Here is a 25,403-nt window from a genome sequence, read left to right as displayed (position 1 = left end):
AAAAAGGCCCTCCAAGACACGTAGCATCCCACTGGCTGGCCCAGCCTCCAGCCTGCCTTCCTCCTCCCTCTCCTCCGCCCGCATCCATACAAAATTCACCCCAACTAGTTGGTCATTGCGATTCGTTACGACACCACTGTGCTGGCCGAGCCCCCTCCAACCTGGCAGAATGAAAGCTGGACATTTCGGTGTCCACTAAGTTTGAGTACAGCATATTTATACGCATTTTTTCCCACCACCCAAGATGGTGTAACGTCTTTTGTCACGGTACTTCAACCCTCTCCCGAGAGAAAAAAAACGAGCATTTTTAGTAGTTCGCCGAAAATACCGATATACAGTACTAGCTGGGTTAGCTTGACTATTAGCATCAAGGGCTAGCTAACGTTGGACTCGAAACCCTGCTAGACAATACGAAATCGTGTCGACTTGATTCCAACGCCGTTCACACGAGGTGTTGATCTTTACTTGTGTTCATCAGACACAACAAGCAGTGGTGGTTCAAGGGTAGAGAACCTACCTCAGCCACACAACAGACACCTCGTACAAATGTGCACTCATTTTAGTAGCTCACATATCATTCGAGCCATTTGCTTAATCTATGTTACAGTTGTCAACTCTCAAAGACTGTTGACTGAGTTGAAGTTGGGCAACAACAGTAAGGCTGATTTCAAGTAGGGCAGGTGGGCTTTTCCTAAATTCATATGACAAGCTCTTTTCCAAACTGCAATAAACCCTTATGGATTTTTTTAAATCCAGATTTGAACGTTATCATGTTTGAGCAAGTCCCTGGTCAAATCTGAATATGCAAAGACTGTTGACTGAGTTGAAGTTGGGCAACAACAGTAAGGCTGATTTCAAGTAGGGCAGGTGGGCTTTTCCTAAATTCATATGACAAGCTCTTTTCCAAACTGCAATAAACCCTTATGGATTTTTTTAAATCCAGATTTGAACGTTATCATGTTTGAGCAAGTCCCTGGTCAAATCTGAATATGCTCAACCAAAAATGGATTCTGCATACATGGCTAGGTTGATCCTTGTGGTAGTGGGTTTTTTTTGACTTGCCAGTGGAAAGTGACGTCATTTTTTTTCAACTCACCAATAGCAGCAGTTTTGCAAATAAGGAATACTTCATCAAATAACAGGCTTCAAGATGTTTAATGCCACGCCCTGAATGAATTTAGTAAACTAAACATCGTGCAGAGAATGACATTACACATTGTGTATTTCAAACAACCACACCTTTGCCTGAAGAAAGTATACATATTTTAATCCTAACTGGTTTCAATAATCCAATTATTTTATTTTTATTTTGTAATGTGTTTATATGTGTATATATATATATATAATAAATCAAAATGCCATTGACATACTAATGGCTGGTATTGATACGGAGTACTGGAATACTGTACTGGAATAGTCTTCATTCTTCTTTCATGGAGTTTTATGGCGGTTGGGAAGAAACATTCAGGTGCATTACCGCCGCCTATTGGTAAGGAGTGTGAACCAGGTTTGCCGCTATAATCTATTACAGTAACCTGAAAACACACACACACACACACACACACAAATCTCATATCAAACTCACATCTCAAGGGACAACTGTCGTGCTCGAGGTAATAATAAAATGTGCACATTTGTGATGTAAACAATGTGATTCCTATTACTGTTTATCCCAATTAATTGATTGTATGTTATTCTAAAATTACCATGACCCAGTTGTATCAAAAAAGTGTTTAGTTGTTGTTGTTTGTGTTGACACATTTATGATGTTAAAATTTTACATTCTTTTCTTGTCTCTGTATTTTGTTTTATTTCCACACGTGTTGCAATCTTGTATTTTTAAAGAGGTCGTTAATTCTACAAGGCCTCTTTAATTAAAACTTGATCAGGTCTACTGAACAATTCACACTCCGTCTCAAAGTCACAGCCTTGGATCAGTTCCTTGTAGTGTTCTTTGACGTCTTCATACAGTGGCATGGGTGCCTGCTGACTCTCAGTCAAACCAGGGAAGCTCACTGGTTTCTCATTAATCAGTGGCTGCAACCTCAAGTTTCCTTCTCCGCAGTCATACAGCGCGAGTAGCAGGTTCGCCGCATACGGTAGCACGAGGCTGGGGCGGAAAGAGCGTTGGTGTTGCGATGCGTAGTTTGACGACGTCAGGGGTTCGTCGTCCTTGAAGAAGCCCATGAGGGTGTAGAGTGGAAGGAGGGTCTCTCCATGGCCTACTTGGATCGTCACTGCTTCGGTCACCTGCTGGCCGGACCTAAATTTTTTTGGAAGAAGATCCATATAAGAATAGAGTCAAAAATATGTTATTTGTGGAAAACAGTTTTGACTCAATGCCCTGCTTTTTTGTGTTTTTTTCTGACAGTTTTTTTTTAATGGCAATTATTAGGGCACATCAATTATTCACAGCTATTTGCAGTCGGACTCGGTTTCTATACCCCACCAACAGTGGGGTAGTGAGAGTTCGGTTCACTGTAAAAGAGTCTGCATTGAGTGGCATTGTACTCACGTATTTTCATTGGCCGCTTTGTCCAGACGACTGAAGACATCATGGAAAAGAATACAGCTGGACTTTCTGTTAATATCATGACCGTAGCCTCTCTTCCAGAATTGCCTCAGGTCATTCGCATACTCCACTATCTGTTGACCCAAAAAAATATCTGAGGCCAGGTGGTCTTCACGCTACTCTCATTTCAGGCTACCTGAGCTAAAGGTCGGATCAGACAGAAAACGTCTTTTGTGATGTGAATAACGACGGCCTGTTTGTCAAGGACTAACCACGGTGACAAAGCTGATGATGAAACGCACTGTGGGTTGAGTGGGCTAATGACTTAACTGTTTATAGTCAAATGGCCATTAGGTTGTGAAACAGGAAGTTCAAACTTACAAGGCCTCATCTTTCCCTCACACTGCTGAAAAATGAAAACTATGTCTTAGAATCATTTTTATGCCGACAAATCCCGACATGTTTTAGCAGTGAAAATACAGTATATCCACAAATAGCCCATCAGAGTGAGGCCTGTTAGCCCCCAGCTAGCTTGCAAGCAAACACGCTATGGAGGTCCTTTTATCTGGTGGACGGGACAGACTCCGAGCTGTTCAGCCATTTGTGGCATCTTGGGGAGATGACTTTTCTGGCTGTAGGTGTCGCTAGCTACTTGCACACTGCAGTGATAGAAGTGGGTTTAGGAATACTGTAACAGCAAAGTAACTTGTAATTGCGCAAGCAATGCAAACGAAAATGCTCAAGTGAGGCAGGGGGAGGTCCTGTCAGATGCCCAAGTGCGTCACTGGACTGCATTTTAGCCATGCCCCCCTCCAAAATCAGGAAAACTGACATGGTGAAAAGGGTCAGCGCCATAGCTCCACAACTGAGTATGATATAGTTAGCATTTCTTTTTCAGCAATTATGTTGACCGTGTATAATACATTTTGAAAACAAATGTCCTAATTACCTTAACAGGGTATTAAAAAGAACAATAAATTGTTGCAAGATGACTTAGGAATGGTTAACTGAATGTTAAAAACCTACTCCAGCCATCGCTTGTCCAGTTAATAAATGTTTTATTCTGATGACTGTTTGGCCATGGACTGGATTATTTATTTACATTAGTTCCTAAAGAAAAAATGGTTCAACCTTGTATTATAAGGACCCCTCCCTCAAACCTCCAAAAGTTCACCCAGTCAACACTTTCTTGCATCAAATTGCACAAATTTTGAGCACATCGGTAAGTGTTGAAGATGAATAGTGACATAACATACAAAGCGTTTTGCTAGTTATTGGTTTCCCTGAAGACTTACCAAAGATACACGTAGTAATTGCAAATATGTCAACTGATTTTGAATTACTTTGTGGGATTAGACCCAACGAGTGTGGCCCCCGTACCTTAGCGTCAACCTCATCCAAGCTCTGACACCAGGGAGAGTTGACGGTCTTGATGGCCAACTCGTAGGCGCACAAGTTCATTGCAGCGTCAGCCATGTCTGCGGAAAAATGAGACAAGCGCGCAGAAAACATTTGGCGAAATGCCTGGATTGGTTTGTAAAAATTCAGAGGGACCGGCTGCTCAGTCAGCACATTTTTATGACATCATAGTGATCACTGTTTTGAATACAAACATGAGAATCTGAGAGCTTGGATCATCTTGCCAATAAAATCAAACCACTGACCAGCTGTGATATTCTTGTAGGGGACTCGGAGTTGGTTGGCAATCTTCTCCCGGACCGACCTCATCTCCGGTCCCTCTTTGAATTTGTCAACCTGCGACAGGGCTGAGGGGTTCCTGATAACATCCTCCACAAACTTGGTGCAGTGGACAAAATACTTCATGAGTGCGTCGTTCACCTCGTAGTCAAATGTCTGATCTAGGTTGGCGACAGGGAGGTACGCAGTAATGTTAAAAAAAAAAAAAAAAATGATCGTAAAAGATGAAAAGTCATGACAGTACTTTTTTTCTTCAGTTTTTGCATTTCATCATTTACGTCACCTTATTTATGGTTTCGTTAAAAGAGTTGATTTCCATTATGTCCTATGGGGGAAAACCGAGGTTATAAATATTGATAATTCTGTCTTTTATGATCTTGTTTCTGTGTATCTTTATCCTGTATTTTCGGTACTTGTAGTTATACGTCCCTGAATATACGATAACTCGAATGTGCATATACATCGGAAAAGCTTATGTAGGTCTAGCATCACAAACCGATGATAATGCAGTAGTTAAGTCATAATTACAGTCAATATTTGGATGGAAAACATTTCTAGGGCATAAATTTGTAATAATCAAATGAAAATCCTAATGTGTACATTTCCACCCTTTTAAATAAAAAAAACATAGTGTTTGTTTTGGATTGTCTAAAATGAAATAGAACTTACAACGGTGTGCCCGTGGTTACAAAGTTAAGAGAAAAGCCAGCACTGATCCTCTTAATCCGTGATATGCGAGCGTTGTTCGCAGATATTAATAGTACTCATCGATTGGGAGCCGCACATATCTCTCACCGCACTGTTTCAATTGTGAGTGCACCAACGAATTTGTAGATGAGGGGACTCGTAATCTCTTCTACTAAAGTCTTACTTTAGCCAATCAGTAGAATGTTTGCTTATGTGGAGGGTGAGCTGTGGAAAAAAAACTGACAAATTTGTAATCGCTAAGCTAATTACCTGTAAAAAACATTGTAATCAACATGAATATCTAACTCAACAGATGTTTTTTTTTTAAATCACTCCTCAGTGTTATTATTTACTTTATTGTGCTTTATGTGCACCACTTTTATGTATTTATTTTTACAGCGGCAGCTGTTGCTCAAGTGCTTTTGAAATGGAGCTGCGTCGAGAGGTGAGTACCTTGAATACCCCACTGCTCTGTCAGTCCCGCCATAAAGGACAGAGTGCTGTTGAGGCACCTGTGCTTGGAGCTGCTTATAAACTTCACAAGTCCTCCTCGAAGATTCTCCTCAGAAAGCAGCGTGGGGAACAGCTTGGATAGCCTGACCGCCAGATGTTTGTGATCATCCACGCCTTTCCGGGCTAACCGACCGTCCATGTCATCAGGATACCACATCTTCCACTGGGTCTGGATCTCGCATACCCAGTTCTCTTTGTCAGGCGTGGCACTTTTTACCACTTTGTACATGTCTTGCATGTGCTTGAAGATCGCTCTCGTCGGGTATCTCGTGCCGTGTCTTATAATAGCGGTCAGATGAATGGGACGGCATTGTGGAAATGGAGGCTGGAGAATGGATGTGTTGACGGCCAGGATGTCCTCTAAAAGATGAGGGTTTACGTCTTCATACCGACCTTTGGTACCAAAGTATTTGGCAATCCTTGGTATACTGGCTTTGTTGAGAAAACTGCTGAAGCAACGAAGCGTGCCTACCAAGTAAACAAGGAGGATCATCCGAATGTTGATCTGCATGATTCAGCCTAGTCCAAAAACCGTGCCGTCCTGTTCGAGAGTTGTTTTTTTTTTTTTTTTAAAAAGCCGAAAAAATTGGCTGCCCTGAGGAGTTTCACAATAACCTGAACTTTGGATAGCTGATAGGTCACGCCCAGTGACTGAGGCCTTATCTGCGGTGCAAGTCCTCTGTCAGGTGACGTGCTTCGGTGGTCAATTCAACATGTTTAATCTGGAAAAGAAAACAGAATATTTTAAGTTGTGGTACAAGATATTTAAAATGTGATCACCAAGATCAGCTGACTGGACAAGAATGCCGTTCGACTTGCAGTAAATGTAATACCAGTGGCCTAGTTTCCCCTCCACATCCTGCGGGTAACCAATGTAAAGTTGATGTAGATGGCATATCGCAACATCTCTTTTGGAGCATATGCGTGCAGTTGAGAATGTGAAACATAACTTTTTGGTCGATGTTCTAGATAGGACTGACCTGACTGGTTCCAATTCCCCTGTGTAGCAAGAAGCGGATGGTAGATGATGGTCCAGCATGCAGCTAACTGTTTGTTTGTTTTCCTGTTTGTGACATTGCATTTTATTTGGGGAAAGGATTTGGTCCTTTTTCCCCACTCTGTAAAATCATCTGATTTTCTAATGATCCATCTTTATATGGGATACAATTACATGGAACAGATGCGATTTGAATAGCCCAAATTTGTATTAAATAGTTTTTGATCACACAGAACATAAATTAGATTCTAATTTCAAGTTGTCGTTAAAATATGTGTGAGTTTGAGTGAATACGGATTTAATTCAATTAGAGATCTTGACAAATCCATAATTTCTGCTCGATAACGTACATTTTTTTAATTTCTTCAAGCTAAAACATTTTTTGGGAGTATAATTATTAGTAAAACAAATGACTTAACATAGTGGGGAAAATAACCACACATAATTTACCTCAAGAAAATGCAATAAATCCAGATTTACATTAATACGTTTTTAATTCTTCAATGGGAAGTTAAATTATAATTTGAAGTTGTCATTGAAATGTATGCTTTTTCAAAAGTAGTTTTAATATGGATGTCATTATATTAAAGTTCTCCACAAATCAATAATTTCTGCTAGATAACGTACATTTTTTTGTCTTGTTTTTTTCTCGTTTAAATGTAAGCTACATTTCTGGCCAACAGATGGCTGCAAGAACCCTCGAAGCTGATCTAACTCCAGTTCTGGTGTTCACTTACATCTCACTTGATACGACATGCGAGTACTCCACCGCATTATGCTTCGTGGCGCTGCCATTTAAAAAAATTTAAAAAAAACACAAAATTATATTATTGTTATTATTGTTGAAGTCAGGCTTTTAAGAACCCTTGAAATACCAGGGAATATGATGTTTTTCCTCTCGGGGCGTATTTCGGCTTATACAATCTCCGAGAGCACGCGAATGCGGCATACGTGACGTAACGCAAGGACTCCCTACTTCTCTGTACTGTTGTTAAGCGCCTGGTCAGGAGTACGCCAGTCGGATTTAACGGAGTGACGTGTGGCACAACACGATCACTGCCTCGGCACTTGGGAGAGAACTAGTTCAAAGACTCCACGGTAAGATAACCACACGATTGTTAAACATTGAATTACAACGTTTTCAAGCGTCGAAAGCAGTTGCGGCGAAATCGTGTCACCCATGTGTTAAACTCGTCGATGGGCCAATGTTGAATGTGACTCCGGTGTCACTGTTTCCCGACGCAGACTCTTGGAAAATCTGCGCCGCTGTCGCTCATGTGTCATCCACCCGTTCGCCTCGCGGGATGCTCCAAATGCGGCCAACTTAGGTTGCTCTCTGGCCTCGTGAAGGAACCTAACCTAACATTTTTGTTGTCGCGTCGCGCCGTGTACTTACGACAACGCCGATTTTGAGTGACCGTTGTGCCGTATTTCGTGTTGTCGTTCAATCGTGGAGAGACATCGCTGGTTAGTGTTTGAGATGGTAGTTTAGCACTTTGGCTAATGTAGTCTGGTGTGGGGTCGAGCCAGCTAACGGTTCCGAGCCGAATGTCTCGTGTGTTTTTAGCTAATCCAGTGTTGCTAGCTAAAACAGCCAAGCTTTTACTCGTCTATTTTAGGTTTTCCAGCCTCTAAGCCCTTAAGTACCACAACACACCATCGCAGTCGGCCCCCACCCTTCGTGCACATGCAGGCTGTGTGTCTTTTTTAGCATGTTTAAATTAACCTACCGTGTGGACGTATGTCTATGTCACAGGTGTGTCGGCTAACGTTTCACGGCGGGGGCAGCGAATCGCCCAGACGAAGGTTCGGTTCTTGGTAAAATATTAACTTAAAATAGTAATGGTAGCAAGTCCGCGTTACACTGTGACTGAGGGTTGTTACTTTTTTCGGCTAAAACTAGTACAGAACTGCTGGAACAGGGCGGGACCAAGTGGTACGTTTCCTCCCCATTGTCTTGTATTGATGTTTCATCGCTTTGAAAATAAATGGTTAAACGTGATTCCGAACAACGGACTGGCAATGTGCAGATATGCGTGTAAAAAAAAAAAAAAAAAAAAAAAAAAAAAAAAAAAAAAACAAACAGTTTGCTTTTGTTCAAATAAAATTGAAATTCAAAGTAATTCAGGTTCAACTCTTTGACACTTTGAAGTTGGCAATGAGACTCTGCAAGCAAGTAAAAGCTCTATGTTTCCTGTACTGCGTTCAGCAGGAAAAATAAAACATATTAATGTACTGAATACAAACCTATTTTTCTCAGTTGATGAAAGCAGGTAAATGTATAAAAAAAATTATACATGAAATACTGTAATGGAGAAAGTCATCGTATCACCCACATTACTAGGGCAGCACTAGTAGTGCCCTCTCAACCAGAATATAGATCTCATAAACATACAGAAACTTTAATTTTCATCTTAATAGGCATGTAAGAGGATGGCTACGGACTAAATTCAAAAGAAGAAAACACTATCAGCCATGCTGAAATTGAGATCACAAATAAACAGCAACATGTTGGTAAAAACACTTAACAATGCACTCCAAGCATTAATATTAACCATATAAACATGCATAAAGAAACCCCATCTCAATGAGAGTATCAGTAGATGGACGTGGATGCAGTTCAATTATAAAAACGTTCAGTCAGTCTGGTATCAGCGCCGTCACCGGTACTGATAACTTAATAAAGCTGGTATTATCACCTGCCTTCACTCATGTGAGCTCAGTTGACATCCCAGTACTAATCTGTTTGGGTTAATGTGACATTGACACACGGTTTGCAGCTGCAAGGTGTGTCATAAAAGTTCCGGGACTGGTGTCATAAAAGATATTTCAATGATGGATTTTCCCCTTCAGTATGTGCAAGATGATCAACCAGCACGTCTACAAAGAGATCCCCCAGCTGATTGCTTCATTCAGTGTGTGAGAAGACAGCTGAGAATTGTGGCAGCCCTGCACTCAATGCTCCGAGCATCTCACAGTTCCTGGCTGAGAAGGTTTCGCTCTCGAGCTGTTCTTATTCAACCCATAATGTGTTTCTATCGCAGAATTACACTAAATCTTGGCCACTTAGTTCCGTTGAACGGAACTCTTAATGCCTCATTTTATCAAGTTATTTGGACAATTCAATGCTCCCAATTGTGTGAAAACAGTTTGAGCATTTCTCCTCCCTGATTGTCCGACACGAGCGTGTGATCTCACAAATGCGCAACTGGAAGAATGGTCAAAATAAATCTCTTGAGCACACTCTTAAACCTTTTGGAAATCCTTGCCAGAATTTGAGCTGTGAAAATCTTAGATTGATAACATTAAATGGATTAAAACTGGGGTGTCACATATTTTCTCAGGCGCAGCGTTAATGCCCCATAGTCAGTGTGCAGTTCGGAGGCAAAATGTAGCAGTCGAGTCAAAGGGGTTTATTGTTGCCAGGATGTGTCACTGCCAAAGCAACGACTATCTGACTGTCCACAAGCGGGGAAGACTCACAGTTTCTTCCTCTCACTGGTGGAAACAATGACTTTTCTGTCGGGATGTATGTGTGGTGTCCTGTGTTGGTCGTCTTGAGTACACGGCACATTATGCAGTCAATTTTCCCTCACATAAAAAAAAAAAAATGAAAATGGTTTAACCCTCTCATGCACCCTGTAACATGATAACATAACATTTTATTTTGCTACCTCCATCTTTCATTTTTATTACCTTTATCCTGTCTTCAAGCATCAAAGCTTTTCTTTTCTTAACTCCTTGGTATGCAAAGGTCTGTTTTGTCGCCATTTTAGCAATGCAACGTTCGTGCTGCAAATACTTCCTGTACTACTGCGCATGTGTAAACCAGTGTGGTGGTGGCTGTTGCCGTTTCCGAACGAAGCAGTAGAGGTCGCTGTGGCATGCTGAGGCTGGATTAGACTTTTGCGGAAGGCTTGTTTTCATTGTAGTGAATCTCGTTGCGAGGCAAGAGCAGAGAAAAAGATTTCGGATAACGAAACACGGGGACTTTTTGTTGTAGGGGGAGCAGAAAAGTTGGAATGGCTTTCATGCATGAAATTTTTTTTCACACTAGGGGGTATTTTCGCCCATGTAGGTTTCATTGTAGAGGAGTTTCACTGTATATTGTGATAAAAGTGATTAATGTAGAATAGTGACGTCGCCGGAGCCTATCCGAGCTGTCTTCGGGCAGTAGGCGATGAACAACCTGAACTGGTTGCCAGCCAATTACAGGGCATCATTGGAGATAAGAGATTGATAAGTTGGGCCCACATCTGAAAGTCAAAATTGTGTCACTCCATGTGTATTTGTGAAGTTTTTGTTACTGTAATCGTGGCTTGCGTTTATTATCTTGAATTTGAATGCATGCAAATCCGTCCTGTTTTCCTTCAGAAATTGGATCATCTCTCAGAAGAGAAAAAAAGTCTTCTAATCATATTGCAATTAAAATTCATGTGATGCGGAGAGTAAAATAGTAAATGAAATCTTGCTATTGACTCGAATTTCTGAACAAAATTAAAATCGTGAGTGTGGTTGACTTCTGATTTGTTTGTTTTCATAGAAAATATTGTTTTGTTTGTCTTTCTGCTCTTTTCCTGACTGTGGGGCTTTTGACTTTGTGTGCTACTTGCTAATCCAATTTGCCAATAATTCAGGTTACTTTTTTTTTTTATATGCTCGTCGATCATGAGGATTACAGTGTTGGCTATTTCAAGTGTTTTGACAGTGGCGTAAAACTCGACCATGAATAGCCCTTGCTTATCTCAGTGGGGGCGTCCTTTTCCTTTTTGCGGGTTATTTATCTTCTGACTGACGGCAGCCAAGTTAACAACACCACAACTCGTGTGCAAATGCAGATAAATTAAAAAAAAAGTTGTCAGGAAGAATAGGAGGCCTCCGCGTACGTGACTCGTTGAGCCATTGCGCAATATTTTTTTCAAGTCGCATATTTGAATACGCAATGGAAAAAAAGTGCAAAAACCTCCCCGCCTTGACTCTGAAATACATTCTGTGCTTCCGTCTTTTCTACTCCGGCACGTTGTTACTGCAAGACACCCAACTGCGGCCTGTGCCAAATGCTGTTAACAAGATAGTGTTTTTCCACTCTTTGGTCACACTAACTTACTACTCGGAGCTTGCTATCAGAGATAATTTAAATAATTTTGTTTCTATCATAGTTCCCCCTCCCCCCCCCACCCAAAGAACCACAAAACAAACTCGCTTTCGTTTTTGTTGTGCCGTAATTATAAACACATGAAGTTTTACTCCCACTCACATGATGTCCCAATTTTCTGTTGGCCTACAACGGCATTTTGGAATTCTGGGTTAGCGCTGCTGGCTTGAGCCTACTTTTGTGTACTTGAGGAAAAACACAAGGAAACAATGGAATGAGGCCAGCGTTTTTGCAGAGGACTAACAAATTGACGGCTGCAAGGCTGCCGAATGGATTTCATGAAAGGAATTGTAAGCAACACCGCTTTCCTGAGCTGAGGGGTCCTCCTGTTGCGACTTGCAGTCTTATGTTTACGATCGTCGTCTTTATTCCCTCATCTGCCACCTCTGCATTCCAACGTGTCTCAAATTTCTCAAGTTTTGTTTGATTTCTGCTCAAATATTGTCAGGCTGCAATGACCATTTGCTTCAACCCCAAAAAGCTCTGACTGACCCCATTTCTCGCATTGTCCTCCATCCAAAAGTTGAACACAATCCAAAATGTGAGTGGATGAAAATCATATTGGTGTTCTGTTTTTACAACACCATATGCTGTACAGATCTGTTACTTGTTGGCCCAAGAACAACTCGATGCTAGTTGTTTTATACTTTTTAAACACACACACACTTCATTGGCACTTTATAAAATCAGGGTCGGACCATTTGCCGGCCATCCATAAAATGTGATCCGGTTTCATTTTATGAGTTACCTTAAAGTATCCTAGTTTTCCGTTAAGTGCTGTTGGCTTATCAGGCTGAGTCTCAACTACAAATCTGGTCACTCCACGGGACCGAAACTTGTACATGTATGGTCATTTCATCAAGAAAGTGTACATCGGATGACAATAGGCTTTATTTACTGTCGGGTGTGCCGATAACCATTTTGGCGCGGTTGTCATTTTTTATTCCCAGACCCACCGACCTCAGAGATGAACCCAAAGACTTTTGACCCATCTGGGCAAGATTTATTGTTGTGTATAAATGTAATTTCAATCAACTTGCTGAAATTGTAAATTTTATTTTCCAACTTTCCATTTTTGTTTCCGAGTTACAGTTACATAATTATACCAGGGCTACACAACGGGAGCTTATGAAAACAATACAGTTTATTGTTTTATCATAGGACATTCAATTCCGATTGAAGTCAATCGAGTTGCAGGGCCCGTTCTAAAATAAATAATTGCCTACCTCTGACTTGCAGTATCGGACCCTGTGATCAGCTAGCTTACTTAGCACAGTTCTCTCAGGCAGAGGTCCACAGGCCCCCCCCACCCGCCCATCATGGACCGCTTTCGCATCAGGCCATATTTTGACAGTCCGGCAAAGCCGTGTCACAGCAATCCGGGGATGCATTAGCGAGGAGCCGGCCTAGTCAAGCCAGCCGACACATCGGTTGTTCATAGGCTACGATGAAACACGCTGCGAGGGTCACCTTCAAAATAAAAGCGAAACAAGTGATACTAGATATCAACGCCTTAACCTGGCTTTTGTTTTGAACTTGGTCCTCTGAAGCCATTGTTGTGGCGGCTGACTTGACTTCGAATTGAGGCTGGCCTGACCTCTTTTTCGTGCACAAAAGCGCAGACTTGTGCTGGAGCACGACATTGAAATCTTGCGCACCGGCACACCCCTGTTTAACATAATGCACCAATTGATGATCAATAAAACAACTGAACGGATGGTCAACCCGACCCCAAGTTTGTGAAACTGCTACATAGGCCTTCGAAGCTTCGCGGTGATAATCGTTCAACATGGACTATTACTGCCGTCACGCAGAGCTCAGCGTAGAAATACATGAGGCACGATGGTGATTCGATTTCAAAATAAAACATGAAAAGGTCGGCCTTTCCCGATGTTCGTTACATGAAAATGTATCAGCGTTTTCATTCCTCCGTTCCTGTTAATAATTCAAGAGTGTAAAGTGTTGATAAGTATAATTGCCTACTTTTAAGCAGCCGCACAGACATCCCCGTGTAAACACAAGGATGGGCTAAATGCACTCTAATGGCTTCCTGTTGAAAACAAGCCCCGCAGTGTGGTATGTGCTGGACATGCAATCGAACAGAGACAATCTGCAACTTGTGCTACCGCCCCCAAGGCCATACGGGCCTGACATCCTAATCAAGGGCGTATAAAACCACAGGAGGCTTTCTCATTAGCAGACAGCAACTAGCACTGGTTACTCTCCGCACCCGAAAGGCATCCGCAGGAGTCGCTGACGCTTTATGGCCTTTTCATTCAGGCGGTTGCTGTCCCAGTGTGGTTGCTAAGCTCTGGAGAATGACGCGTATTTGCTTTTTCTCAGGGATGATTGCACATATTGCAAATGTTCAACGGCAGCAATTTTAGCCTCCCGTTTATAGCTGGTCGTCATTGTAAATAGTGATAGGATATGCGTCGAATCCCAGTGTACGGCGGGGTTCCGGGTCCACTTGTGAGTTTTCCACCTCCCACACACTTCGAACACATCCAAACTTATTTACGAACACGCTCTTTTTAAAGTATTCCATGAGCACCTGTTCTCACTCTCTTGCTGTCAAGAAGTGGGTGACTTTGAGCAAACAAACAGACTTGATCACGCAGTTGTCCAAATAAGAGGTCCGGCATGCTCGCTTCAAGCTGTTTATTTGTCACACGCGGTTGAAGTTTATTCAAAATATTTAAAACTGAATAAAAGATGATTACACCTTGCATATTCAAACACCCAAATGACAGCAGTATTAGAATGAACGTGCGCTAAACCTGACCATCGTAAAAAAAAATAAAAATAAAAAGAATAAGCACTTCCAAACCCCTGTCAAATCCTCTGCATCAAACGGACAGAAAATCAATGGTGTTGAATGACCCATTGTAGGATCCCGCACAGCTCTTCCGAATGATGTTCCATTAGTGCTCTTTACATTGAGTTTTTAGAGCAAGTGTCACTGTTTGAAAAGTCATGATCATTTTGGCACGTTGACTTGAAGCCCTGGGAGTTTTGGCCCATGCGATCTTATTGGCGGATATTTTATTTACCCCGAAACTTGTCAGCCAATCGGAGAAAGGGTTCCTCAAGAAGCAGATGACATGAAATGGTCCGAGAGATATGCTGAGTAAAAATAATGAAGCTGGACTGTTTTAGCTAATTTTTAGCTATTTTTTTGACTTGATGTTTTCCAGGCGATACCACACAAAAATAAAGTATTTTTTGACACAAAATACAGAATTTCTCCTGAACCCATCGTCCGATTTTCAAAATTCTTGATGCCTTGTACTCATCGTGCAATGGCCATTCTAACCACACTGAGATTTTGACGGCAGTTCGCAACTTTTGTCCCATTGCTTTTCAAACGACTGCTACTATACACACGGAGCAGTAACACACACAAGAAAAGCGTACGGCACAAGGCATATATTCTCTATTTTCTCTGGGAATATCGGTTCTCATGAGACCTTAGTTGGGGGACCTTCTGACTCTTTCATCTTTTCACGAAATGATACTACAATGAATACACGGAATTAAAATTCAAGCTTGGCTGTGTACTATTAAAAAAGCCATAAAAAAAAACAGACAAGAGTACGGGACTTCACTGCAAGGGAAACATTGCAAGGCGGTTAGGTTGCTAATTTTATTAACAAATGATGTTGCCATGTTGGACTGAACCTCTCATAAGTCACGCCCAGACATTGATCTGTTCATCATGAGGAAAGGGCATCGCAACATATGCTGCTGCTGTTGAGAATTCCTACAACGGGATACACGACTCTTCACCCCAAGCGCTTAAAGATTTCGGAGGACTTTAATCGAGCGGCAATGATCGCTTGTTTTCTTTATTGGGTTGGAGCAGTCTTTTGCCCGCAAGGATCAATAAGAAGGACCTCGTGTGGGTAAATATAGCATCCTGGAGAGCACCTTGTCCTCCTCCTTTTTCTTTTTTTTTTAAGAGCAGGGTTGGGGGGCAATGATGTCAGCAAAATCACATTAGCTACTAAATCTCTGCCCATTTTTTGTGTCACAATTTTTTTCTTTTTTCAATGCCATGCTTCAAATGCAAGCGATTTATGTCTAATTTTACAATCAACTTGATGTCATTACTCGAAATAAGATAAGTTCAGAAGAGGTTTATTTGGCAAACTGGAACAATTTGTCGATCTTGTCGCTTTCTGTTCAATTTTTGGAGACTTGGATTATGAGTGTATAAAGTGGAAGTTGACAACAACTTTTCATCATGTTTCTTGCTAATAACGCAAACTGAAAGCCGTGAAGGGAATTTTAAAAAGCGAATGCTAACCTATTGAGTTTCTCGGTTCCTTAATAGCTCAACACTGAAATCTCTGACAGTTAAGACACACACACGGATACTTTTTACCAAGTGTTTTGTGAGATATTTGAACCAGTCGAGTATTTGTGTGCCAAGTGTAAAGGGATACAGGTGAGAGTATGAAGTCAACCTTTATCCCACAAAGTAAATAGCCTGTAACAGGATGCCATTGTTTGGGGTGGGGGGGAATGTCCCAATCAAAAATCCACACCCTCTGGAAATGAATAACAAAACACTCCCTTTGAAAATAGGCTCGGGGCTAAATATATATATATTGCTATTTTTTTTTCAGCAATTTACAGTGTTTGCCATAACTGCTTTTCAAAACTTTTCGATACACATTCAGAGATTTTTAGGTCAGGAAAAGTAATTTCGGTGACATACTTAATTCCAAAACGTTTGGACACCGTTAAGCTGTCAAAGCCAATTTGTTCAAATCTGGTGTGTGTGTGTGTGTGTTTTTTTTCTTGTGTTTTTTTTCACAAACTGCAATTTTTATCGTAATTTTTTTTATTTTTTTGAGGACAGGAAGAAAACCAAAACGGACGACGACGTGCGAAGGGAGACGGGAAGCAAGAGTCGAGCTCCAGGGCGGGAGCGCGAGCGGCGACAGGCATCGGCGGCTGGCTCCTGATCACACGAGCTCAGAGGAGGGGACAGAAGGAAGAGGGTGGGGAAAAAAAAGGCAAGAAAAACACTGACAAACGTGTGACACAGTTGTCAAGTTCTGTGAGGCCAATCAATCCCCTTGAGCTGTCGAGAGCAGAAAGGATGAAAGCGGCTGTTTTCAAAACACTGGTCACGTCGAACGCTTGCCCGTACGCGGATGTTTTGTTCACTTCTCGGAACAGTTCTCCCATAGGAAATAATGGAGTTATCTAAACCGCATTCCAATGAAGTTGGGCGGTTGTGTTATACCGCAATCAAAAAAGAATACAACGATTTGCAAATCACGTCCCAACCGAGCAAAGCACGGAAGATGCTCAATGTGGATTTCGGCTGCCGTATTTCAGTTCCATGACACACAAGGCAATCTCGAGTCTCCTCTCCCCTGCCAAGAGCTTTTCAAAGCGCCCCCCCTCCCCCCCCCACAACCCCTTCCCCAAATGACTCATTTGCTTCCACTCCGGGCTTCATAAAGACGAGCCGGGGACGGCGTGTTTATGTTTGTGTCAGCTTGACGTATTGTCCTCCTGGGTGGGATCTTTTTCTGGTCGTGTCACGTGCACTGCCCTGTGATTCCCCTGCCATCCTTTCGCTCTCTCTCTCTCTCTCTCAACTTGGCCCCGCTGAGTTTTCATAGTGGAAAAATGTAACACACGCGGGGCAAGTGCTTTTTTTTAAATTTTTTTTTTTTTAGGGAGTCGCAGATGTTTAGCAAATACCTGCACCAGGGTTGCTATTTGCGACATCCTTGCCAGTGTTTTGTGGAGAAAAAAAAAAACGGATTCCATATTTAATCTGAGCAGTGCAGACATCCATCCATCCATTTTCTGAACAGCTTTATCCTCAAAAGGGTCGCGGGGCGTGCTGGAGCCTATCCCAGCTGTCTTCGGGCAGTAGGCGGGGGACACCCTGAACCGGTTGCCAACCAATCGCAAGGCACACAGAGACGAACAGCCATTCACGCTCACACGAGGGACAATTTGGAGTGTTCAATCAGCCTGCCATGCATGTTTTTGGAACGTGGGAGGAAACCGGAGTACCCGGAGAAAACCCACGCAGGCCCGGGGAGAACACGCAAACTCCACACAGGGAGGCCGGAGCTGGAATTGAACCCGGTACCTCTGCACTGTGAGGTCGACGCGCTAACCACTGGACTCCCGGGCCGCCCCCAGTGCAGACATATAGATTAATAAATTAGTCAATACTCTGAAATGTTCGAGAAAAGGGATCTTCAAGTAAAAAAAAAACAAAACAAAACATGCCAATGCCAGATGGAAGCAAAAGTCGAGTTACGAATACAAATTCATCCAGGATAAAATAAATCATGATGAAAACGTCTGAATAAATGTAGAATTAGCAAATCAAGAGCAGGTAAACTTTGTCAAGTTCTGTATAAGGTTTCCTTTTATCATCTCCAGTTGCTGATAACAAAGTGCTGCTCTGTGAGTGCTATTACAACTCAAAGTTCACCGTGTTGCAACTGTTGCAACTTTAAAACGCCGATTGCCACCGGTTCAACACTTTGTGAACAGAAATAATAGTATTAATCATAAAAATGCACACAAAAAAAAACACTGTGAATTATGTTCGTGCCGGGTCAGTTGTTTGTCTCGAGTAAATCCATCACTGCATGAATAATACGAATGGAACTTCCTGGTCAGTAAAGACACACAAGAGTCATATTTACAAATCATCTCAAGGACAACTATTTATTCATGTGGTGGGCGACCTAACCTTCAATGTTCAAGCGACCGTTTAAAGTTTGTTTTGTGCTGAACATTTCCCGGTCTTTGGTTGTTCTTTGCAATCAAAGGATATTTGATTTGGTGTCTCGGTTCCTACTGTCAAGATTTTTATATGAATCGGAGTGTTGCTGACATTATTTTAGCTATCGATGCAGTGACAACACTTTAAAAACAAATGTTTTGAGACCAAGTACAAGTAGTACGTCTTAGTACTCGCCGATACATAGTACCGCTTCTCCACAATGCAACGGCATCTCATCCTTGAGCTAAATGTTTTTTTTTGGAGTTTTACTCCCATCTAACAATTCAACACACAACTTCATGATGATCTCACACAGTTCACTTCAATGTAGCCCCGTCACGCAAGGTATTTCAGTTGCGTGGTTTCTCAGTCCGCGAACACCCGAGAGCAAGTGATTGTATTCACAAGAGACAAAGGAAAAACTAAAAGACAAAAATGGATGTCTCATCTGGTGCCAAGGGTTAGGAAACTCCGGTTCCTCGAGAGCCATATCCTGCCGCTTTTAGATCCCTCCCTTCTCCCAACACACCCGATTCAATTGTTCATGATCGTTTCAGGCCTCCACAGAGCTCGCTGACGAGCTGCTCATTCGAATCGGGTGTGTTGGGGTAGGGAGGGACCTAAAACGGGCAGGATCTGGTGGATGGATATAAAACAAATAGACATATGGATGCATATTATACGTCTGCGTTTTTGACTATAAAATGGAGAGAGTCAAATGATATATCACAGCACGAAGCCGAGCGGGCAACGGGACTCGTTACTTGCCGGATTGTTTACCTTAAAAGTACCTTCGCTCGGCTGACGTAGTTCCTTCCCCGGAAGGTGAATGTCAGACTGGTTCAGCGGCATTTGTGCGTTTTAATTTTTAATGTATTTATTTTTTTAAAACGAGTACCAGTACTGTCCAGGCATCCCTAGCATTAGTGTTTTGTTTTTGAGTCTACCCATTGATAAATCCCAGGCTTTAGGTTAAGGTACTTGTTGGGCTTTTAGGAAGCTTGCGACATGGCACAGTCTTGGAATTCAGTACCCTGAAGCCGATCGTGAGGTGATTCTACTAATGGTCAAACGCACCCCCCACCCGTCTTTTTTTGGGGGGGTGGGGGAGCAGTCCAAATCGCTTATCACTGGCACATTTGTGTTCTACGTGTTCAGGTTCTGCACCCAATGAAAACGACTGCACTATCACAGTTATGCTTGATGTGACTGCGCAAACATGTTCCAGATTTCTGGACCATATCCCCCCCGCACCCCTCGCCCCCTTTTGGGATAATTGTGCATTTCCTGTGGCCAGTACAGTGGAGGTGAGCTTATTTCCTCAGCTCGCGAGCTGTAAGCCGATTCACAGACCAAAGGTCCTTGGCACACCGCTGAGTTATTGACAGCTAATCACAGATTGGTTTTAGTGCTCTTTGTCTCATGCTCTTTATCGCCGCCAAGTAATGTTCTCACACCGCCGCTGCTACACAGCTGGCTTGTCACATGGCCAGACCTTTTGCGTGCTGTTCATATGTTTGTTTTTAGACCTTGCCTCCCTTTGATTGTTTAAACACGAGTCAGACTCTCATTAGTTGTTTTCGACATCTCGGTTAGAGAAAGTGTGATGACAGGTGGCTCCCTTCCACCTGTCGTTTGTTCAACTCCGCAGCCACGGAGGTTGTGTCGGGCCGCACCGCGCCCCCGCCATCAGGCGCTGATCCCGCTGTAGCCACTGTCCTCTCCGAGCTGAGCTCAAGCAGCCTTTCTAGGGGGTGGGGCTGCCTCGCCGTCGACCTTCTCTTTGATTTATGGGTTCCTCCCTCCTCCCCCTCCCCATCCACCTCATTTCCCCTCTGTCTGACCAACCTCCAACTCAACCTCTCGCTCCCTCCCCGGCCTCTAGCAGAACCACCCTGTGTCCATCACGGAAATCACGCTTTGTAAACAAATGCTCGGTATCATGAAAATGCAAAAACGATTGATGTCAAGGTTACATTCCTTGCGGTACGCTCCATTGCCCATGGTGTTTTATAATCAGATGTACGATGGGGCGGAAAAAAGTCATTTTAAAAAAATGTTTCTGGCAGTTTGGAAATACTCAAGTGACATGTTCTTGCCTGCCCGTACATGTTTTTAAACATTTTTTTGTGGACAATGGACTATATTTTTCTCCCCCACAAGAAACTGTGGAAATAGGCTGCAAAAGGCGTAATGTATGCATATGAGTCATGTTTTACATCACTTGTGCGATGTCACGTCTTTCACACAAACAATGGACAAGAATAATTTCCATGAACCTTTTGTGGGCATGTTTATCATACCAAGATTCACGAAAAGTCTCTTGAAGCAATGCCCGGAATCGAACAAGAAGTTTAGGTTGGCTCAATGGATGTGTTTATTAATAATAATTACAACAACTTGGCTTTGGTAACAAGGGGCGTCACACATGGAGTACACTTATATTGCATTGCCAATTTACTTGATTAATCAATGGGATAATGCATATTGCATCGTAAATCCATTGCCGAGTCAAGAAAAATGCACCATGTGGAATTACTGTACTTTCATGATGCTGTTTACTCCAAGTGTTTGTCTGACTTTAGCGACATAATTTCCCCTAAATTGTGTCCCTCCACTGGACATATTTTCCTCTTCCCATCATAACATCTCTGGCCTGAAGTTAACCTCTCCTCAGCTGACAATTCTTCACTTTAATACAATATGTCCATTGCTGTGGATATTTGTTTGTTTTCGTCATGGTTACACTTGGTCGCGTGGGTATGCGGAAAAAAAAAAAGCCCCCAAAGTTTTGTAATGCATGTCAAAAAAAGGGTCAAATAGCAGAACTTGGCATTACCGGGTTCAGTGAGTAATACATGATGTGTTGGAGACTTAGAAAAGTGCTCTTTTCGTAACGATTGTAGATTTGTGATCCGGTGTTATTTAAAAGGCCACCTTTTGTGAATGAAGTCACCGATTTAAAAGTGGTCGCGTGCCAGTGATTAAAGGAATAGATTAAAAACTAAACTCGGTAAATAGAGGATATGCAAGCGCTGCTTTTGTTTAAAAAAAAAAAAAACTACTTTGAGGCATGAATGCTTTCTCTGTTGGTATGATCCTAGTGCTTTGTGTGCTGTGTGATGTAGTGATAGCATGTATTTGCTTCGACAGGTGTGCGGCGACCAAAAACAACCTGGACTTCTACCTGTTGACCCTGACCACAAGGGGTCCCTGCGGGTGACCCCCCCCCCCCTCCAACCCCCCTCACCACCACCTCCGATTTGATGCTCCATAAACACCATGCACCGGAGCTGGTGTGGATTTAACCCTGCCCTTTAAAAGCGCCGAACCTCCCGCGTCCCTTCACCTGCCATCCGAGGACACGCCCACCGGCCGAGATGACGGGGGTAGCGGCGTGGTCCGCCAAGGACGTCGCGGACTGGCTGAGCAAAGAGGGCATGATGGAGTACATCGACGCCCTCCGCCAGACGGACGGCGCCGCCTTGCTGCAGCTCACGCAGGCCGACTTTCACCGACCGCCGCTCCTGCTGGTGTCGTCGGACGGCGGGCAGCAGCTGCTGGAGCGCCTGGAGACACTGCGGATCGAGACCCACATCGAGGCGCACAAGAACGGTCACGCGAACGGCCACGCCGGCGGCCTGCCCAACGGGACGGTTCAACCCCAACGGAACGGGACGTTGCGGACGGCGGAGATGGTGCGCATTCCCATCCCTCCGATGGAGGCCTCGCGCACCTCCTTCCCGCCCGAGTGGGGCAAGACAGGCGTGGCCTTCGTCTACGCGGTGGTGTGCTTCGTCACCACCACCGTCGTGATCTCGGTGGTCCACGAAAGGGTGCCGCCGAAAGAGCACACCCCGCCGCTGCCCGACAAATTTTTTGACCTGTTCAACAGGGTCGAATGGGCCTTCTCCATCTGCGAGATTAATGGCATGCTGCTGGTGGCGCTGTGGCTCTTACAGTGGGCTGTCCTAAAGCACAGGTACGGGTTTTACGAGGGGATAGCGACACAGCCATTCTGAGTCCCAGAAAAAGTGTGATACACAGAGCAACCCCGCTATACTTAAATTAATCAGCCATCATCTACTTAAGACAAACACCTCCTTGCAACAGGCGCCTCCCAAAATGGCCAGTAATAGAATATCTGTTCAGTTGAATTCCGTTGCTAACCAAAACAGCATCACCAAAGCAAGTAAGCACAAATTTTGAAATTTAAATCAATTGTCAGTTGCTTAGCTTAGTTGAAAACCGGCTTCGAGCTCAGAAGCTGAGTCACACTGTGTTTGTTTGCAGAACTGGTGTGAGGCAGTTGCATTTCTTGTCCCCAACCTAATATGTGATATGATTGCCCCTGCGTTTGATTATTTAATTTTTTTTCCAAGTAAACATTTTGGTAGGTTTGGCCAAGTAACACTTGTTGTGTATGGCAGCGGTTCTCTCGTCACAGAATTTCAGAAAATCACTGAATTGAATATTTAAATTTAGCGTCATTTTTTAAACTTTTTTATCCAGTATAGTGCATTTGTTATATCCAATTTGGTTAGATTTAAATTGAATGCATTTGCATAGAATGTTTCAAATCCCCCAAAGGGCAGTTACCGCCACACCCATGACTCGAGGTTCATTTTTTTTCTTTCCTGAAGCACCGTGTTAATGTTCAAAGTAAACATAATGTTACTGTGCATAATAATATTAACTAAACCATTCCTAATAAAACCTCTGCCTTGTTTTTGCTAAACACGAAGTCATGTACTGCAATATTGATCCTCATGGTATTACTTGGATAGCTAATAATGTTTATACGTAGTACTTTCTTTAGGATGTTTGAGAATCCTATAAAATTTTTTAAATTTTTTTTTTATATGAACTAACTTTGTTGTTCTTTTTTTTTTTTTTCCAGGTCAATCATAGGCAGACGCTTCTTTTTCATTGTGGGTACACTGTATTTGTATCGGTGTATTACCATGTACATCACCACTCTGCCTGTCCCCGGGATGCACTTCAAATGCTCTCCGAAGGTACGATACACACTGCATCGTTAATTTGACTCCGAGGGGATTAATGAAACCTGTCAGGCTGTCTGCAACATCGCGCGTAAACATCTGTTGTTATGATTAAGTGTGTTTGTGTGCGTGTACATGCACCTGTGCTGCTTTCAGCTTCTGGGCGACTGGGAAGCGCAGATGAGGAGAGTGATGAAGATGATTGCCGGCGGCGGCCTCTCCATCACGGGCTCCCACACCATGTGCGGAGATTACCTGTACAGCGGCCACACGGTCATGCTAACGCTAACATACCTCTTCATCAAGGAGTGTAAGTCAAAGACGCTCAAGCGAAAAATGTCACGTTATGAAATGCGTGACCGAAAGTTCACAAACGAACACTTCTCTAAAGTGCGTCATGAAATTGAGTCACACAGGAAACTGACTGCACATATTTGACTAAGCGCTAGCAAAGCCACACGTTGGTTTCATATTAAAACCGCACGGTTGGCGTGACACTGTTTTGTGTTCTACAAGCAAGCTAGGCCCTTTTGTACTTGGAATGTTACCGTCAGCGGGCATTTTGAGAAGCAACAAGGTCGACTTGTGCAAGTTTTTATGAGCTGATATTTTTATCTTCCTGGCCGGTTGAGTGAATTGCCTGGTTGATGCAATAGTGACCTCTCGTGGAGAAATTAACTGGATTTATTTTAAAGAAATACACATTGCTGCATTGCAAAAAAAAAGTTCTGTATACAAGCTATTAATTCAGTTTACTTGCGCCGCAAATCATGTGTCTGCATTTGAAATGAAGTGAAATACCATTCCAAAAAACACCACGATTTTTCAAATGACTGGTTTTTAATTACCGGTAGTAAAAGTGCAGCAACAGCAGCAACTTGCTCTCTATCTTCGCCCAACCTCGCTGATTACGTCGTAGGTGGGGAAACTTTGCTTGCTTACAGTTACTTTGTCAATTAGCGGGTTGTTTTTTCGTCTCATTCACAGACACATTTTTCGGAACTAGGGACCTATTAAAAGGTTTAATTTCACACTTCATGGGTGGGCAAGCACTCCAGAGACCTAACTATTTCGATGCAAGCCAATATATATTTTTAATTTGTATTTTATTTTATTTTTTTGAATAATATTTCCCCTTAAACAAGTGTTATGACCAATATGTTTGTCGGGTAGATTCCCCCAGACGGTTCTGGTGGTACCACTGGTTCTGCTGGACCTTGAGCGCCGTGGGAGTCTTCTGCATCCTTCTGGCGCATGACCACTACACTGTGGATGTGGTGGTGGCCTACTTTATTACGACACGCCTCTTTTGGTGGTACCACACGATGGCCAACCAGCAGGTTAGTATGCACACCCGTGACCCTTGTGAGGCTACCTGTGTTGTGACATTTACATACCATTCCATCTCTACCCGTACGCTAACTCCCAACATGTCCATACGTGTTTTGTGGTCGCCAGTCGCTGAAAGAGACATCGCAGAGTAACCTTTTCTCGCGGGTGTGGTGGTACCAGCTCTTCCTGTACTTGGAGGAGAACGTCAGCGGCATCGTTCCCCGCTCGTACCAGCTGCCGCCGTGGGTGCGAACTGTGCAGTGGAACCGCGGCGTCATGTACAGCCGGCTTGATGTCCAGTGACGCTCACCGCGACGTCACGGCAGGCAGGACTGTGAATTCCAAAAGTGCTGTTTTGTTTTTTTAAGGCAGAACGTACTGTTTTGATGTAGCGCAATCCTTCCCCTCGTCCCTCTGAAAGCAGGTGATGCCTCTGTTATCTCTCCTGTCCCTTCTTTTTTTTTTGTTTGTATTTTTGTTCTCTGCAGGTAGCATCTAATATGTCTTTTTATTTGTTTTGGTATATCGTTCTCTTTGTGTCACTTAACAGTTTCAAACATTTAAAAAATATATATCCTCAGTAATATTAATGTATCTAACAAGTAGTTTTTCCCCACTTGCACTTAGCGCAAAATCAACGTAATGTCTTTGTGCTTTTTTTTTTACTCTCCCAGTCGTAGTTGTCTCATAAAAAATGTCCTTTCTTTTTAAATCCCCAATACACAAACATTTAG

At 42.9% G+C, this 25,403-nt stretch overlaps 2 protein-coding genes across 4 annotated transcripts; one reads left to right on the top strand and one right to left on the bottom strand.

Annotated features, from left to right (window-relative positions):
* Positions 1 to 1,719: 1,719 nt before the first annotated feature.
* On the bottom strand, positions 1,720 to 8,337 carry LOC109528786 (multiple inositol polyphosphate phosphatase 1-like). Of its 2 annotated transcripts, none has more exons than XM_019891750.1 (6): positions 8,138 to 8,337; positions 5,351 to 6,132; positions 4,177 to 4,371; positions 3,893 to 3,990; positions 2,516 to 2,646; positions 1,720 to 2,263 (listed from the first exon to the last, which is right to left on the bottom strand). In XM_019891750.1, the coding sequence occupies exons 2-6, from the start codon at positions 5,919 to 5,921 to the stop codon at positions 1,858 to 1,860; spliced, it is 1,401 nt and encodes a 466-aa protein (XP_019747309.1). In that variant the 5' UTR covers positions 5,922 to 6,132; positions 8,138 to 8,337; the 3' UTR covers positions 1,720 to 1,857. The 2 variants fall into 2 exon arrangements, with proteins under 2 accessions (XP_019747309.1, XP_019747310.1); XM_019891751.1 differs by lacking the exon at positions 8,138 to 8,337 and adding an exon at positions 7,145 to 7,213.
* On the top strand, positions 7,380 to 25,375 carry LOC109528787 (phosphatidylcholine:ceramide cholinephosphotransferase 1). Of its 2 annotated transcripts, XM_019891753.1 has the most exons (7): positions 7,380 to 7,505; positions 9,261 to 9,400; positions 21,488 to 22,316; positions 23,235 to 23,352; positions 23,494 to 23,647; positions 24,511 to 24,677; positions 24,796 to 25,375. In XM_019891753.1, the coding sequence occupies exons 3-7, from the start codon at positions 21,715 to 21,717 to the stop codon at positions 24,970 to 24,972; spliced, it is 1,218 nt and encodes a 405-aa protein (XP_019747312.1). In that variant the 5' UTR covers positions 7,380 to 7,505; positions 9,261 to 9,400; positions 21,488 to 21,714; the 3' UTR covers positions 24,973 to 25,375. The 2 variants fall into 2 exon arrangements, with proteins under 2 accessions (XP_019747312.1, XP_019747311.1); XM_019891752.1 differs by lacking the exon at positions 9,261 to 9,400.
* The last annotated feature ends 28 nt before the right edge of the window (positions 25,376 to 25,403 follow it).

Source organism: Hippocampus comes, unplaced genomic scaffold, assembly GCF_001891065.2.
Source record: "Hippocampus comes isolate QL1 unplaced genomic scaffold, H_comes_QL1_v1.1 scaffold121, whole genome shotgun sequence".
In the NCBI taxonomy this organism is placed as follows: Eukaryota; Metazoa; Chordata; class Actinopteri; order Syngnathiformes; family Syngnathidae; genus Hippocampus; species Hippocampus comes.
The sequence above is the reverse complement of the archived record's forward strand: the minus strand, read 5'-3'. Positions and strand labels throughout refer to the sequence as shown.